Source organism: Rhinolophus sinicus, chromosome X (assembly GCF_036562045.2).
Source record: "Rhinolophus sinicus isolate RSC01 chromosome X, ASM3656204v1, whole genome shotgun sequence".
NCBI classification, from domain to species: Eukaryota; Metazoa; Chordata; class Mammalia; order Chiroptera; family Rhinolophidae; genus Rhinolophus; species Rhinolophus sinicus.
Window position 1 is genome coordinate 92621077 of NC_133768.1, and position 17423 is coordinate 92638499.

At 39.2% G+C, this 17423-nt stretch overlaps 2 protein-coding genes and 1 long non-coding RNA gene across 6 annotated transcripts in view; 2 read left to right on the forward strand and 1 right to left on the reverse strand.

Annotated features, from left to right (window-relative positions):
* Window positions 1-2676, forward strand: part of SLC25A14 (solute carrier family 25 member 14) — a 33726-nt gene extending 31050 nt beyond the window's left edge. For all 4 annotated transcript variants that reach the window (XM_019717015.2, XM_019717016.2, XM_019717017.2 and 1 more), the window contains 2 exons: window positions 1182-1262; window positions 2223-2676. In XM_019717015.2, coding sequence (XP_019572574.2) covers window positions 1182-1262; window positions 2223-2264 — 123 coding nt within the window. In that variant the 3' untranslated portion in view covers window positions 2265-2676. The remainder of the gene's footprint in view (window positions 1-1181; window positions 1263-2222) is intronic.
* An 8045-nt stretch (window positions 2677-10721) lies between these two features.
* Window positions 10722-12367, forward strand: LOC109437644 (uncharacterized). The gene is made up of 3 exons (XR_002136279.2): window positions 10722-10786; window positions 11297-11368; window positions 11977-12367. It is a non-coding gene; the product is annotated as an uncharacterized LOC109437644 (long non-coding RNA).
* A 3052-nt stretch (window positions 12368-15419) lies between these two features.
* GPR119 (G protein-coupled receptor 119) lies at window positions 15420-16710 on the reverse strand. Its single transcript, XM_019716996.2, has one exon. It carries the CDS (start codon window positions 16425-16427, stop codon window positions 15420-15422), a length of 1008 nt encoding a protein of 335 aa, XP_019572555.2. The 5' UTR covers window positions 16428-16710.
* Between the last annotated feature and the right edge of the window lie 713 nt (window positions 16711-17423).

Sequence of the window (17423 nt, forward strand, 5' to 3'; positions counted from 1 at the left end):
TGTATAATTTGTCATTTAATTATAGTAACCACTCAATTGGTGTGTATAAACCCCCATTATATGAAACAGGAGACCTGAGCTCAAAGCAATTCACATTGTCCATCACATAATCCTCAAAGCATTCACATGTAATAGGCCATGGCATTACAGAGAATTTACAATGATGATACAGACTCAGAGGATAGTGACTTGCTGAACTCCCTGGTCTCCTCCCTTGCTTTAGTTTTCTTATTAGCACTTATTTCTGAAAATTTTATATGTATATGTACTCTACTGGAGCTGACAAACAAATACACAGAGATATATTTGTTTATTTTTATGTGCATTTGTTTGTCAGCTCCACTAGAGTACATACTTCATGAGGGCAGGGACTGTATAAGTTATCTCTTGCTGTGTAAAATTACTCCAAAACTCAGTGCCTTAAAACAAGCGTTTATAATCTCACATTTTCTATGGGTCAGGAATTCAGAAGCAGTTTAGCTGAGAGATTTCAGCTTAGGGTCTCTCATGAGGTTGTAATCTAGATATCAGCTAGGGCTGCAGTCATCTGACGGTTTGACTGGGTCTGGGATAGATGCTTCAAAGATTACTCACGTAGCTATGAGCAGGAAGCCTCCATTCCTCTCTGGCTGTTGGCTAGAGGCCTTAGTTTCTTACCATGTGGGCCTCTCTTCATGCCATGGAAGCTGGCTTCCTCCAGAGTGAATGATCCAAGAGAGAACAAGGCATAAGCCTTATTATATACATAAAATGTCTTTTGTAACAAAGCACTGGAGGTGACATATATTCACTACTGCCATATTCTGTTGGCAACACAGACCAATCCTGATATATGTGGGAGGGCCTACACAAGGATGTGAATAACTGGAGGTGGCTTTCATTGGGGGTCATCTTGGAAGCTGGCTACTGCAGATACTTTCTCTTGTTTACTATTAAGTTACTATTACCTCCGCATCAAGAATACCTCGATATGGTAGGTGCTTAATATTTGTTGAAAGAGTGGGTGTATGCATTTAGATTACATATTAATTCAAATTTATGTCTTAAAAAAAAGACCATTCATGGAGTCATAAGTTGTTGGGAGAGGGGCATGGAAAATGAGTACTAAAATAAAACTAATTGTCGGATGTAAAGAATATGGGGAATTTACTCTATTTTTTTTTATTGTATCTTTCTCTCAGATGTGGAAACATGAGGGCTTTTTTGCACTGTATAAAGGATTTTGGCCAAACTGGCTTCGACTTGGACCCTGGAACATCATTGTATCCTTTTAGATCATGAGAGCAATGCTTTAAGATCCCAGGTTATTCTAGACTATGGGAAGGAAAATTTGCTTATTGAAGCCTTTAGGTAAGTGAGAAATCAAATACTCTTATGGTGATCATTAAGGATGGAACTAAGAAATGGCTTTCAGTTGGAGTCTAATACAAACTGAAGGGAGCAGAAAAGACATGATAAACAATTTTTTTTTTACTTAAAAAAAAATAAACACAGCCAAATTTGGAAGGGGTTCTGAAGTTTTTGGAAACCTTGCTGGGAGATGCCCATAGAAAAGTCCATGGTGAGGTGGTCCGTATTTCCTATCCCCCAACTGTAGGACCAAAATAGCCGGGGAATAATAAGATAGAAAATACTCATAGGATGAAGGAATCCAGGGCCAAATAGAGCTCTTTCCAGGGGTGAATCTCCTTCCTTTAGCTGTGTTTGAGTGCCTTCTATGTGCAGAGCCATGAGTTGGATACTGTGTGTGGTGTTGTGTGTATAGTGGTGAGCATTGCAGGGTTGAGAAGTAATTCCTTGCCTTTGTGGAGTCTATAGGTTGACGGAGATAGTATCTCTCTCCTTCCTTGGGATGACACTGATCACCTAATTTCTAACAATTTCTCTGACACTGAATTATATGTTGTCATTAATGTTCTTGGGGTGTGTGTGTGTGTGTGTGTATGGCTTGTTTGTCCCTGAAGACTATAAGTATGGTGGAATTTTAATTTTTTTATATTGCTAAATGCCAATGATCATAATGGGCACATAGTGGGCACTCAATGCATGTTTGATGATGTACCAGGTGTTGTTTTTAAAAAGACTTTTAATTAAGCAAGTGCAACTTAGAATAGCACAGCCTAGGTACGTTAGTTTATTAATAAGAGAATGCAATACACAATTTTAGAACTGGGTTTGGCTTTCAGTATTAACCCACTGATCTTCCATGACTTCCTCTTCAGTTTTTTATTACATACGAGCAGCTTAAGAGGCTTCAAATCTAAGGCCTGAATCATATGTGAGCCACGCCCTGTCAACCTTTCTACTCTTTTCTCTTTACCCTTGTTCAAATGTATTTTGACAAAGTTGTAATGTTTCATGAATCATTGGTCTCCCAAAGGCCTCTTGATGGAAGAACAATAGGATGGTTCAGAATTGTTTATGTATTTGTGTTATTACCGTGTTAACTTTTCCCTGAGAGAAAATGTTAACATTGAGACTCTGGCCCCGGATTGGTATCTTCTGTGAAGATGGATACTAATGGGTGACATTCAAAATGGCTTTCTTTTCAAATGTGGGTTAAATGTAGTTGATTAGTCCCAGACTTGGGCTAGAGCAGAAGGCATAGGCCAGGGCAGTTACTGCTATGTATGTTACAGACCTCAGTTCTCATTAAAGTATTTATTGGCAGAATCACTTTGACTTTGTCTTCATTTACTATTTTCTCCTTTGCAACTCTTTAAATTACATTCTCCAGAAAGTGATAAAGAGAAGGTGAATATGAAATTGACTCTGGACTCTTAAAGCACATTTATGGGAACGGACTAATTGCATGGTGCTTTTTCACTGCCATTCATTGTTATAATGCTGCTTACTTGTTAAACATCAAGCAAGTGGTTATTTCCTAAGCATGAGTAAACAAATAGCTCATTTGGAAGTTTCCACAGATAAAATGCTAAAAGAGGCTTAAAATAGAACCCTGTGGTAGGGTTCTAATTGTCTTACAAGCAAAAGTTTTGGCTGCTTTCTTGTACTAGAACAGTGAGTGCCTGGTGCATTGTAGGCACTCAGATATTTGTGGAATGAGTAGTTTAGTTCTTCGTCTTTATCCATTCATTCATTTGTTCAAAAAACATTTATAATGTATCTCTTATGTCGCAGATGCTGAGAATATAAAAAATAAGTTAAGACAGTCTCTGTTTTCAAGTTCACATTATAGTAAGAGAAACAGCGATGTAAGTAGATAATTACAGTATGTACTAAGGTACATGTGAGAAATGAACAAAGTGCTACAGAAATACAGAGAAGGGAACAGCCAATTCCCTAGGGGATTGTCAAAAAACTTCATAGTGGAGGTGACATTTGTGCTAAAAGCAGATGTTACCATGTGGATGAGTCAGGGAAAGACATTCCAGACACGAATGTGGAAAAGTTCAGCATGGCTAATATGTAGGGCAGTGGTTTTCACTGGAGATCTTGTAAAAATATAGGTTCTTGCATCCTATCACCTGAGAACCTAACCTTATTTGGGGCAAAGGCTTTTTGCTTTTGTCACAGGCACTCAATACAAGGGGTCCTTAGATTATACTTTGAAAAGCGCTTGTAAAGAAACATGGGCTAGAATGAAAGGAAATAGAAATAGTGTGGTCAAAAGAGTCAAATTATGAAGTGTGTCTGTATGCCCAAAGAAAGAGTTTGACTTTCATCCTGGAGGGAGGGGGCAGGCAAAGGAAGTTTAAAGTAGGGAGATGGTATAACCAGCTTTTGTTTTTTTAGGAAGACAACCCTATTGTGGAGGGTAGCCTGGAAAGAAGCAATCCAAAAAAGGTTAAGACCCACTGAAATCTACTCCCTTTTATGGACAGTTAGACAAAATACGGTTTAGATAAACTAAGAAAATTTATCCTAAGTCACATAGCCAGACTGGCAGATTTGAGGCTAACACATAATTATCAGATTTCTTCTCTGTCTCATTCTACCACCCCACAATGCCTTCTTAACTGGCAGTCTGAAGTACTACCTTTTTAAAATTAATTTTAATAGACTTTATTTTTTTTTTATTAGACTTTATTTTTTAGAGATGTTTTAGGTTCACAACAGAATTGTGCAGAAGATACAGAGATTTCTCATGTATTCCCTACCATGTGCACAGCTTCTCCCCCTGCAGAATTCTTCACCAGAGTGATTCATTTGTCACAATCAGTGAATCTACATTGACACATCATTATCACCCCAAATCCATCATTTACATTAGGATTCAATCTTGCGGTTATACATTCTGTGGGTTTTGACAAATGCATAATGACATGTACCCACCATTATAGTATCACACACAATAGTTTCACTGTCCTGAAAATCCTCTGTGCTCTGCCTATTCTTCCCTCTCCCCTAATCACTGGAATCCATTGATCCTTTTACTATCTCTATGGTTTGCCTTTTCCAGAGTGTCATAGTTGGAATCGTGTATTATATAGCCTTTTCAGATTGGCTTCTTTCACTTACCATGTTTCCCCGAAAATAAGACTGGGTCTTATATTAAGGTTTGCTCCAAAAGACGCATTAGGGCTTATGTTGAGGGGATGTCAACCTGAAAAATCATACTAGGGCTAATTTTCCGGTTAGGTCTTATTTTCAGGGAAACATGATAGTAATATGCACTTAAAGTTCCTCCATGTCTTTTCATGGCTTTATAATTCATTATCTTTCTTTTGGATGCACCACAGTATATTTATCCATTCACCTATTGAAGAACGTCTTGGGTGCTTCCAAGTTTTGGCAATTACAAGTAAAGCTGCTATAACTATTCAGGTGTGGATTTTTTTTTTTTTTTTTTTTTGTGGACACAAGTTTTTAGGTCATTTGGGTAAATATCAAGGAGTACAATTGCTGGATGGTATGGTAAGAATATGTTTTGTAAGAAACTTCCAAAATGTCTTCCAAAGTGGCTGTACCATTTTGCATTCCCACCAGCAATGAATGAGAGTTTGTTTCTCCGTATCCTTGCCAGCTTTTGGTGTTGTCAGTGTTTTCAATTTTGGCCGTTCTTATAGGTGTGGAGTGGTATTTCATTGTTTGCATTTATTTTTAGAACTACAACACCAGTCAGATACCTGACTCATTCCCAAATAGATGAGCAAAAAGGAAGTCATGTTTTCACAATGGTATAGGCTGATAGTTTCTTAAAAGGTGTGTGTGTGTGTGTTTGTGTGTATAATTATATAATTGGCTTTCATTCACCTCAGCTTAAATGTTATCCCTTCAGAGAAAACTTCCATTGATTTCCTCTTCAATATAATATAATTTCTTATAGCATGTATTTGTAACTACATATATTTGTGTGATTATTTGATTAATATCTGTATTGTCCATCTGTAAGCTCCATAAAAACAGGGATTCTGTTGATTTTGTTTACTACTGTGTTCTCACTGCTTAGCACGGTTATATTACTCAGTAAATATTTACAAAATGAATAAATGAATTAATCTGTATCCAAAGATCTGATAAAATGCCTAAAACTTTGCAAAGGTTCAGCAAATACTGTGAGATTTAAATGGAATTAAATTAAATTTTGAATTACTAATAATGAGGGGACGGTAGATAAAGAATAGGTTATTAAGGGAATATAGAGGTGTGTGGAGAGATGCACTTAATTTTTTTAAATTAAAGTTTATTGGGGTGACAGTTGTTAGTAAAGTAACATAGATTTCAGGTGTACAATTCTGTATTACATCATCTAAAAATCACATTGTGTGTTCACCACCCAGAGTCAGTTCTCTTTCCATCACCACATATTTGATCCCTTTTTCACTTAATCTTTTAAACTATTTATTCATTCAACAACTATCTCTGCCTCGTGGAGCTTACTGTCTGCAGAAGGGAGTCATAATAAAAGATGAACGAGTGAAATACATAGTATGTTAGAATGGCAGTAGATGCTTTGTAGAAAAATACAAAGCAGGGAAGGGGGATGAGGATATGAGGCAGGGTCGTGCACTGAGAAAGCCAAATTTGATTGAAGTCCATAGGAGTTGAGATAAAAAGCCAATCTAGGTTTAAAGCAAATGCAGACTCCCTGAGGTGAGAGTGTGCCTGGAGTCTAATGTGATGATTCAAGCAAGAAGTGATGGTGGCTTGGATGAGGGTAGAAGCAGTAGAGGCTGTGAGAAGTGGTTGAAATTCCTATATTTTGGAGAAGAGCAAATAAAGATTGCTAAGGGATAAGATGTGGGTTGTAAGAGAGAAAACGAGTTGAGGTACAATTACTCTAAGGCCTGAGCTACTAGAAGGGCAGTATTGCTATAGAGATGGACTCTGGAAGGTCTAGGGGTTTTTGTGGGATGGGGGGAAAGCAATAATTTTGTTTCGTACATGTTAAGTTTGAAGTGTCTATTAGACTTTAATAGAGATGTGTAGTAAGCAATGAGACATGGAAGTGTGGAGTTCAGGGGAGAGGTAACTGGGGATGTACATTTGGAAATCATCAGCATATGGATGATGCTTAAAGTCATAATACTGAATGAGATCACCAAGCGAGTGTCAGTACACAAGAGAAGAAGTCCAAGTACTGAGCCTGGGGCAGTCTAACATAAAACAGTTGGGGAAGAAAAATACAGAGGACACTGGTTATGACTAAATACCCAGCCTGAAGTTGTCTAAAAATGACTAATATTTTGGTGAATGATAAAGAGTAAAAGAGGCAGAGAGGGTCACTTATTTTCAATATAAAATATGGAGAAAAAGAATTTGAAGCTGATGAGCTCGCTAGCCAAATTACCAAAGCTTTAACAATTGCTTGCCTTTATAGTAGCCATAATCATGGGCAATTAGTTTAAAGAACTTGACTTGCTATTTTTATTTTTCATATAGTATCCTATCTTATTCTTTGTCATGGATTAATACAGTATTCTTCCCACCACCGCCTGCCCCGGTAACTGATATGATGAATAGAATATTTTGATTGAACACTAAGGGTTAACCCGTTTTCATAGTAAAGTAGCCTACTGTAAGGATGCCACATAACATTCGAAGGGGATTATTTCACATGTATGAAGAATTCAGTGTTTCACAAAGATATTCACCATAGAGTTCCCTTAAGTAACAGCTCCCCATTGTATATTTGAAGTGCAATTTTTGATTGAAAAAATAACTTTTTAAGGGCACATCAGATATGAATAGATCCACCAATGTCTTTTGAAGGTAGACTGAGAAGGGAAATCTTTCAGTCAATAAGAACAAGGAAGAGATCTTTAAAGGGACTAAGGACTTTGACTGAAATCTTGTTTGTCAAAAACAAAACAAGGCAACTCTTTTGCTCAGTTTATCTGTAAACTTTTCTAAAAAGTAGTCTAGTAATTTAAAAACCTGCTTAGAATGAAAGGGTAACACAACATGAGCAGGCACCACTGATTCAAAAGAGAAATAATTATTTTCCCTTTTTGATATACAAAAAGCTCAGTATATCAAAAAGACAGACAATAGCAAGAGTTGGAGAGGATGTGAAGAAATTGGAACTCTCGTACATTGCTGGAGAGGCTGTAAAATGGTATGGGCTCCTCTGGAAGACAGTTGGGCAGTTCCTGAAAAGCAAAACAGAGAATTGCCATATGACCCTTGCAGCATTATTCACAATAACTAAAAGATGGAAACAACCCAGATATCCATCAACTGATGAATGGATAAACAAATAGTGGTGTATTCATACAATGGAATATTATGCAGCCATAAAGATTTATGAAGTGTTGATACATGCTACAACATAGAATAACATTGAAGATGTTATGATAAATGTAAGAAGTCAGACACAAAAGGCCACATATTATATGATCCCAGTTCAATTAAATATCCAAAATAGGAAAATTCATAAAGACAGAAAGTAAATTAGTGGTTGCCTATGGCTGTGGGGTAGGATGGGGAGGGATTGCTAATGGGTATAAAGTTTCATTTTGTGATGAAAATGCCCTAAAATTAGATTATGACCATAGTTGCACAACTCTGTAAATATACTATGAAACACTGAATTATATGCTTTACACAGGTGATTTTTATGGTATGTAAATTATATCTCAAGTTTTTTTTTTTTTTTTTAAGCCCAGCATGTGGTTTAGCTTGATTGGGATGGCTAGTGAAGGATTTCAGTGAAGCTGCTTGGTAACAAAATACAGGTTGATTCATATTAATTCAAGATGATCACATGGCTATTTTCCATTTGAATAAGCAAGTTCCCCATGTTACCAGCAAACTGTAGATCAAACAACTTACATTTCTGATCTGGAAACCCCAATTTGAAGGGATAAAATGATCACATTCTGTAGGCTGTACAATGAAAAAGCTTTCAGCATTTTTAGTTTTCATTATTTTCTTTTAACTTGAGAGGCTAGAGCATGAGACAACTCAGATAATATAATAATAATAGGGAGAAGACTAAAAATCCACTTATATGGCTTTTATGTGACAGCTACTGTTGTAAATGTATTGTGTTTATAAAACTCTGTTTACACACTTCCAAGCATCCTGTGAGGTAGGTACTATTCTTTTCCAGATGAGAAATTGAGGCACGGAAAGGTAAAATAATTTGTTCCTGGGAAATGGTAGAGCCAGGTTTCTAACCTAGGCAGTCTGGCTTATGAGCCCATGCTTGTAATCACTACGCTAGAGGTATACTGACTCAGCCTTGTCCAGGGTCCCTTAAAGTTTATGGCAGGTGAGCAGTAAAGAATATTGATTTCATTAATTTCCTTATCTTTATAGCACCCTTGGAGAAAGAAGGTCAATAGTTGTTGTGGTTGGTCACTCTTTGACAGGTAACTGCAATACTGGATTTAAGTTATTCTCCTGGAGACATCTGACTGCAAATGTATCATTTTTCTCTTATTCTCCACTTTCTACTACTTCCCTTCTCTTTCTTTTGATGGCCTTTTTTTTTCTCCACAACCTCCTTCATCACTGGCCCACCACACACAGAGGAGCTTGTTTTTGTTGTGTGTTATACTATTTATTGAAGAACCTGGAATTATTGATATGGATGCCACTAGTTTGAAATTGAATAATGTGGACATGGGGCTAGACTTCTCGCCCTCTCTCCTCTAGTGCAAAGAAGTATGTTGTTAGTCTTATAAACAAATTTATGGAAGGAATGATAAAACTATTAATACTAAGAACCTGATTATAAATACTTCTTTTCTATTCACTAACGCATATCATGTAAGGGATAATATTTTTTGTTAGCCTAGCCCAGTTAAGATTTTACATGTAAGTTAGAGTAATAAAATTGCTTTTTTCAAAGAATAAATATATTGATATCTTCTCATTTAGGATGTCCACTCCACATTAATCTTAATTCCTGAGGTTTCATTAAAGGGTATTTCTTTATTCAGTGTTACAGCATCAGAATTCAATTGTATTTTGGGCTCTGCGTAACTCACTATAAACACTCTTCATGAATTTTTGTCTGCCCCATTTGTTTAGTAAATAAGAAAAAAACAATTAAACACATCATTGTATAAGATTACTAAGGGACTTGGTAATCTTAAAGTACTAGTTGGAATTTTGGATTAAGAGTCTGTTTTCACATTTGAAGTAACCTCTAACCATTCAGCTATCAGTTTAGTTTTCTCACTTTTTAAACCACCTCTGGGATGCTGTGACACCAGTTTGCTTTTCTATAGGAAGTGCTTTAGTATTTGTTAAATGGCTCAGTGGGCAAATCTGTAAAAATACTATGAGTGGTAAAAGCACAGTGAACAGTTTTGTAAGACAGTGTGGCATTTTACTGCACCAATAACTGTTATCTCAGCATGTTTATAAGCTTTTTAGTGCCTTAGTGTCAACACAATTGAGACAGAACTGGAACTGATGTGGCTTTATTATGGTAAATGGGAAATATAATTCAGTCACAGGATTGTTGGGCAACATACACCAAATAAAATAAAATCTAAACAAATAAAAGGGACACCCCCCAGGCTTTTGGTCTTACATGGTTTTAGTCTCTCCAGTGCTCTGGGCCAAATGAATCTTGCCTGCCCAGTTGTATAGAAGGCATTTAAAAAAAAACCAGGAACTGCTTTGTGCATTAAAACACTCTGAGACCCTTAGCAGCTGCATTAATCGTTTCTAAGACTGCTTATAAGAGGGCTCTTTGTGCCCAGTGGCTGATTATGGTCCCAACAGCTTATAAATCCAGTGAACATATGGCTGGGTAGGAGCATTTTCAGCTCTCATGCACTTTACTTGGCCATAGTTGATCCATTAGGTGGAGCTCATCTTTTCCTTTCAGCAAGGCTGCGACACTATGGCTTCAAGGCTCAACTGAAACAAGACCTATCTCCTGGCTCCATGTGATGAAGTTTTCATATTCTCGTGCCTTAGCATTTTTTGGCATTGCACAAAGCAACTACCTCATAAAAATTTAAGAGTGAAACACATTGAAATCAGTATCTGGATATCACACAGTGCTATATTGATGATGTAGTTGTACTATTCTGTGTCTTATTGGTAAATTTGCAGCTTAAGTTTAGCAGTAGGACATATCAATAAAAAACAACTGGATATACCCTCTCGGTGTATTTTATCCTTTTGGGAAGCCATGTACTTTTATTTCTTTGAGATATATCAGTGTGGCCTGTTAATTTATGGCTTGTTTTTGACTCTCTTATCAGATATCCTAGGGAAACATTACACTTCAAGAAATGCCAGCAAAAATATGAATCAGAATTCTTATAAATGTTTAATGCTCCTTGACCTAGTAATACTGCTTTCGAGAATTTATACTAAGGACTTAAACAGACGTGCCAAAGATTTATACACAAGGGTATTTATAGTGGTATGATAACACTGAGAAATTGGAAATAACGTAAATGTACAACTATAGGGAAATGGTTAAAATATTATATACTCATGTTGAAACATGCAACCATTACAAGTCATTTTTTTTTAAGAAAACTTAATGACAGAAAAAATGCACAATAGAATGTTAAGTGAAGAAAATGGATGAAGAATAACAGTGACTCTGGGTGGTACACTTATGGGTACCTTTATGTATTTTCAGAAATTTCTCAAGTGAAAAAAATTGCTTTTGTAATCAGAAAAGAATAATGAAAATTATGTATACATCAATATATATCTCTAACAGAAATCCCAGCAAAGCTGGGGCAATTTTAATACCTAGCACTGAATAAATGTTTGTGGGGTAGGTAAGACAGATGGATACAGATGAATGAATTAATGAATGAATGATTGATTGATAGTTCACACCTGTAGGCACCATCATGGAGTTTATATGACTGCAGAAATAACAAATGTAGGTTTTTTTAATTAAAAGGAGAAGGTTCCAGATCAGTCAGCAGTTTGAAGGATGACATTGAGGGTACTGAAGGAAGGAGTCACAAAATAAGTGAGTAGCTGACAGCAGCGAGTTGTGGTCTGGCCTTAGGTCTGTTGCAGCTCTTGTTGCCCAGCTATCAACACCATGTTTCCTCTTGTTCTGTCTGTGTCTTTGAAGTATCACTCATGCCTGCTGCTTTCACTGGTCTCTATTCAGTTTGGCCAGTGACTACATGAGAATGAAATCAAAGCCATGAGTTCATTTCCCATTTAAACCAGTGAACAGTTCTCCATATAGTGAAAAGATAACCCAAAGCTAACTCTAGCTAGCCAAGAGATGGGTTTATTGGTCATGTGGACAAGCAGGAGAGTGTAGGTAGATTAGGGAAACCTGCCTCTAACACTTGTGAGACCACTCAAAATGCCCATAGACAGAGTGCTGTGTATTCTTACATTCTTGAGATTAATCTTCAAACTGAGATTTGCTATGCATAACGTTAGCTACCCGAAGAATCAGTATAAAACTTAGCTATATCACAGTTTTTGTAACAAATTCACAATAAGCTGTTCCTGGAAATTATAAATGGGACCAATTGACCTACATTTTGTCCTACAAGGTCTTAATATCTTTCAGCTATTTTGATCAGATTACTGAACAGGATCTGGCTTTTTTTGCAGGTTCATCTGGAGACAACATTGGATATGTGAATGAAATTAAATGTTTCTTCTCCAGTGCATTCCCTTATCTGTGAGGGAGCCTGCGTCAAGGGAAGCTATTAGGCTTTTGCATAGCATTCTGTATCTCTGCTCTTTTAAGCATAGTGTTTTTAATTGCAGTTACTCGTAAACCCAAGTATATGATAATAGAGCCTTATATGTATCCGCTCTACCTTGATCCTGCTAAGGTATTAGATTTATGTTTGTGTTTTTCAACCTGAGTCATCTCTCATCACTCATGTTCAAAAACCTTATTTAGGGGTTGAGGAATTCACAGTTCAGAGACTAATTGTCCTTGCCATGGAGGTCACAACATCTGCAGATATGATGGACTCCCATAAATTGGTCAGCTGGAAGTTTTATTCTTCAGGATTTTTATTTTATTGCGGAATATTGGGGAACAGTGTGTTTCTCCAGAGCCTAAGTCGTCCTTCAATCTAGTTGTGGAGGGCGCAGCTCAGCTCCAAGTCCAGTCACCGTTTTCAATCATTAGTTGCAGGGGGCGCAGCCCACCATCCCATGCGGGAATTGAACCGGCAACCTTGTTGTTAAGAGCTTGCACTCTAACCAACTGAGCCATCCAGCCACCCCTCCAGAAGCTCAGCAGCAGCTCGTTGTCTTCAATCCAGTTGTGGAGGGCACAGCCCACCATCCCATGTGGGAATTGAACTGGCAACCTTGTTGTTGAGGACTTGCGCTCCAACCAACTGAGCCATCTCGCCGCCCCTCCGGGGTCTCAACGGCAGATCATTGTCTTTAATATAGTTGTGGAGGGTGCAGCTCACTGGCCCATGTGGCAATTGAACTGGCAACCCTGTTGTTCCAGAGATCGTGCTCTAACCACGGAGCCATCCAGCCGTCCCTATTCTTCAGGATTTTTAAGGAAGAGAAAGAACATTTTCTGAGCACTAACAATGTGCTGTAGTTTACTAGACATGTTTCACATACATTATCAGAGTTAATCCTCAGTATAACCTTATAAGGTAGGCATTATTACCCCAATTTTACAAATGAGGAAACTTTGAGAATTTAAATGACTGAATCATAATTTGAACTCTGGTCTGTTGGACTTCAAAGCCTGTGATTTTTCCACTGCACATACTGACTCCCAGGTATAGCAGTGTTTCTTAGACTGAACCTAATAACACTACAATCACCTAGCTTCCCTCAGCTCCTGCCTTTCTCCTGTAACTAAATTTGCATTCTACTTTGTTTGCGTTACCTTAGCAAGATCAGTCCTTTTCATCAAGGCCAGGAAATTAAGCTTTGAACCACCAATAATGAGGGCATTTATTTTAACCTGCTTTCAAATTTTTTTTTCCAAAAAGCCAGTTACTGTTTGTGTTTTAGCTAGTTCCCAGTAACACATAACCCAATCCAAGAGTGTTCCTTATTGCTGGTGTAACTGCTACTTGCTGGGTGTTCAGCACTTCAAAACATATTAGCTTCCATCATCCACTCAAGAGACAAAAAGTTCTTCAGTTGTATGAACATAAAGCCTACTGTGGCGAAGGCAAGCAACGGTCCTCCTCTGGGCCAGAGTGGTAAGTAGGGCAACTGCAAAAAGATCAACCCAAAGCAGGGTTGATGTGTATTAGAATAGATTCGTGAGAAACGGGCCATTTGTGTTGAAGGTAGAGGGAGAAGGGTATTTTCAAGAGTACAGAAATTGAAAGGGAGGATCATTAACCTCTGAACAACTGAGGGAAGTCAAGCTGGGAGTAATCTAAGACTGAAGCATAATTAAAACCCAAATGCAAAACATGATGGTGTGCCATCCTTCTGAGAGGAAGACGACCAGATTCCATCCAGGTTCTGAACATTACAGTTTGAGATTTGAATGAAAATGTTCACAGGCCTCTTGGAATTAGCCTTTACACATTGGACTCAAATGCATCCTCAGGCCATCATTTTAGAGATATGGAGGGGTTCACCTTCCAAGGTTGTTTTGACACCAAATCCCAGACAAATTAATCCATACTGTTGAGGTTTCTTCTGGGTCTCTTGTCCATTCAGCAGCTTTCTAGGGAGATAATCTAGTTTAGGGCCTTAAGAGACAAGCTTTCTAGGAATCTACTGTGGAGACCAGGGGGTTGAGGAAAGGATTACAGGGAAACTCAGGAAGGCTGAGGGTGGTTCCTGGGTTTCTTCCCCACTCTGTTCTTGACTTTCTGCTGCGAGGATTTCCAGAGGGATCCTGAGCATAATTGCCAGTTGCCAACAGCGATTTTCTATAAACAAGAAAGCAGGAAGAGGCACATGCTCCTCAGCTGCTCTCCTGAGCCATTTTGGAGATATCCTTTTAGGCAACTGAGTTTATTAGGAAAATGAAAGTTTGGCAGTAAATGGAAGAAGGTCAACCTCAGGACCAAAGTGGGTCCAATGTGGAGAGCTTGGCAGTGCTTTTCTTGATACCTACCCCTTTTCCCTCTTCCTTCCCTCCCCGTGTCTCAGAATTTGTGGTTCAGCATTGTCATCAGCAAGTAGCTACAAATGAAGTCAGAAGCCAACTGAGGGAAGGGGACCACTAAGTTAGAAATGTAGGGATTGGGAAGGGTAACAGAAATAATCACATGATAGGCCATTTCCCAAAGAAACACTGCTTTGAATACCATGAAGTTTGGGAAAATGCAACCTTTACAACCTAATACAAGTTCCTACATTTTATGCAAACTTATTACTTAAAATGTCTGACTTACATGGGGGCAGGCGGGACTCCTCACTTTACCAAAGCAGTCACTCTAGTAAACAGTTACAAAGAATAGAACCTCATTTCTCTAGTGCTGTACTGTCCAATATGGTAGCCACTAGCCACATGTGGCTATTAAACATTTGAAATGTGGCTAGTTTGAATTGAGATGTTCTGTAATAGTAAAATACACACCAGACTTCAAAGACAACATGAAAAATATAGTGTAATAATTTTTATATTGATTACATTGAAATAATGTTTTGAATATATTGGGTTAAATGAAACATTAACATTAATTTCCCGTTTTTTTTTTCCTTTTAAAAATGTGGCTACTGGAACATTTTAAATTGTATATGTGGCTTTCATTATATTTCTATTGGACAGTGCTGCTCTAGTGTATTCAAAAACAGGGTGTAACCTTTAAGCGTCTTTACAGTAGTATATTTCTTGTTTCAAGTATACTTATACAGGAGAAACAGACTCATTGCAAGAGAAGGACAAGGAGGAATGGAGATTGGCAAATTGGGAAAATGATTACTACAGAAGAAAGTCAGCACCCTGCCTCAGTTACCTCTCAATCTTGGATGAGGGAGTGTGGGAGGTGGTCACTTGCCTGAATCAAGTGCTCTCATTCCCCTAGTTCCTTCTGATCTAGTTGGGACCCAGAGAGGGGAGGGAGAAGGCACTTTAAAATTTCTTTGCCCTTACCATCTCAGTCATCAAGCTGTGGGTGGGAGATAGTGGCGATGTGACAGGAAGTTCCCATTGACTCCTCTAGGCCACCATCCCTGGCAAAGAGGAGGAGGAGGAATGAGGAGAGCCCTTTCTTCACTTCCAAGGTCATCTGGTAGAGCTGCTGCCGCACCTCCTTCTGCCAATAGGCATAGATGAGTGGGTTGAGCAGGGAGTTGCCCACACCGAGAAGCCATAGGTACCGTTCTAGCACTAGGTAGAGGTGGCACTTCTGACAGGCCACCTGCACAATGCCAGTGATAAGGAATGGGGTCCAGGACAGAGTGAAGCTCCCAATGAGAATAGCCACAGTGCAGACAGCCTTAAAATCACTGGGAGTCCGTGGGGGCCGGTAAGCTCCAGCCATGGCTCCTGTGTGTTCCATCTTTCGGATCTGCTGGCTGTGCATGGAAGCAATCTTGAGCATGTCACAGTAGAAGAAAACAAAGAGGAGCAGAGCTGGGAAGAAGCCAACGCAGGAGAGCGTCAGCACGAAGTGTGGATGAAACACAGCGAAGAAGCTGCAGGGCCCCTGGTAGGTGGTCTGCTGGAATATGGGGACTCCAAGAGGGAGGAAGCCAATGAGATAAGACACCAACCATAGTCCGGCAATGCAGGCCCCAGCCACAAGCCCATTCATGATCTGGAAGTAGCGGAGGGGCTGCTTGATGGCAAGGTATCTGTCAAAGGCAATCAGCATGACTGTGAGGACAGAGGCAGCTGCAGAGGAAGTCACAAATGCCATCCTAAGAGTACACAGCGTCTTCTGTGTGGGCCGAGCCGGGCTGGAGAGCTGGTCTGTGACTAGGCCGGAAATGGCCACGCCGAGCAAGGTGTCAGCCACAGCCAGATTCAAGGTGAAACAGAGACTGACACCATCATTCTTGTGGATTAACAACAGCACAGCCATAGCCACGACTACATTAGCAGCAATAATGAGGGAGGCCAGGATGGCAAGTATCACTCCAAATGGGAAAGATGATTCCATGTCTTGAAGTGGCAGGATTTCCACTTACCAGGCCATACTGGCTCTCCAGCTCAAATTCTCAGTGGCTGGGGGAGAAGGAGCCATGGATTCAGAGCTGCAGCACAGTTCTGGCCATCACTGGCAGTCTAGGCTGGCAGCTTGGCATCTTTGGGATCCTGCTGGTTATTAAGAATCACTCACCCTCTTTTTCAGTCCTCGGTCTCTTGCCTCTGAGCTCTCTGAGAGCAGCAATCCCAGTGCAGACCTCCCCCTGAGCCCTGAGTTAGTCCCTCCCCCTCCAACAGCCAAGTTACTAGACAACTTCCAAGTACCTGGTGCACACTGTCTCGCCAGGTGCTCTCCTTTTCACTGATGCTTCACGGACTTGGAGGAACTGGAGCATTCAGCAGGTCTCCTGTCTGGCAGAAGATATAATTGACTCTAATCACACTTTTTCTTCCTCCATAGCTTGATATTAAATTTCCACTTCTTCCTTAGCCCAAGCACTAGCTTAACTAATCTCAATTTAATCAAGCATTTGCTTAATAACTAATTATCAGTTGCTATTATGACTACTTTTAAGCAAGATGATCATAATCAGTTGAAGTGGGAAGTGAGGGAAGGCAAACTATTTCAGGGCCCGGCATACTTTCAGGCGTTACCACACATTTAAGCTGTTTCTTATCTTTTGCTTCCTAACACCTCAGATTCTAATTCTCTTAAATAGGGCATGCTGTTCCCCTGTTTCTTATCCCTTGGAACTCAATTAGTTGAGGATTCAGAAGGGCAGGAAAAACAAAGCCAATAATTGTTAATAGCCTTCATTCTGTTTAGAGCCCATCCCTGTCTAAAGCTGTGCTTGTAGGGTATACTCATTGAGACCCTTTTTTGCACCACGTTGGTCCATGTTTCTGGTCATGAGTAGTGCCTGCCAGCCTTGCCTTTCTTGAACCTGTAGACCGGACAGAAAAGGAGGTGTGCTGCATCCTTGAAAGTGTCTGCTGTAATGTTTGTTGT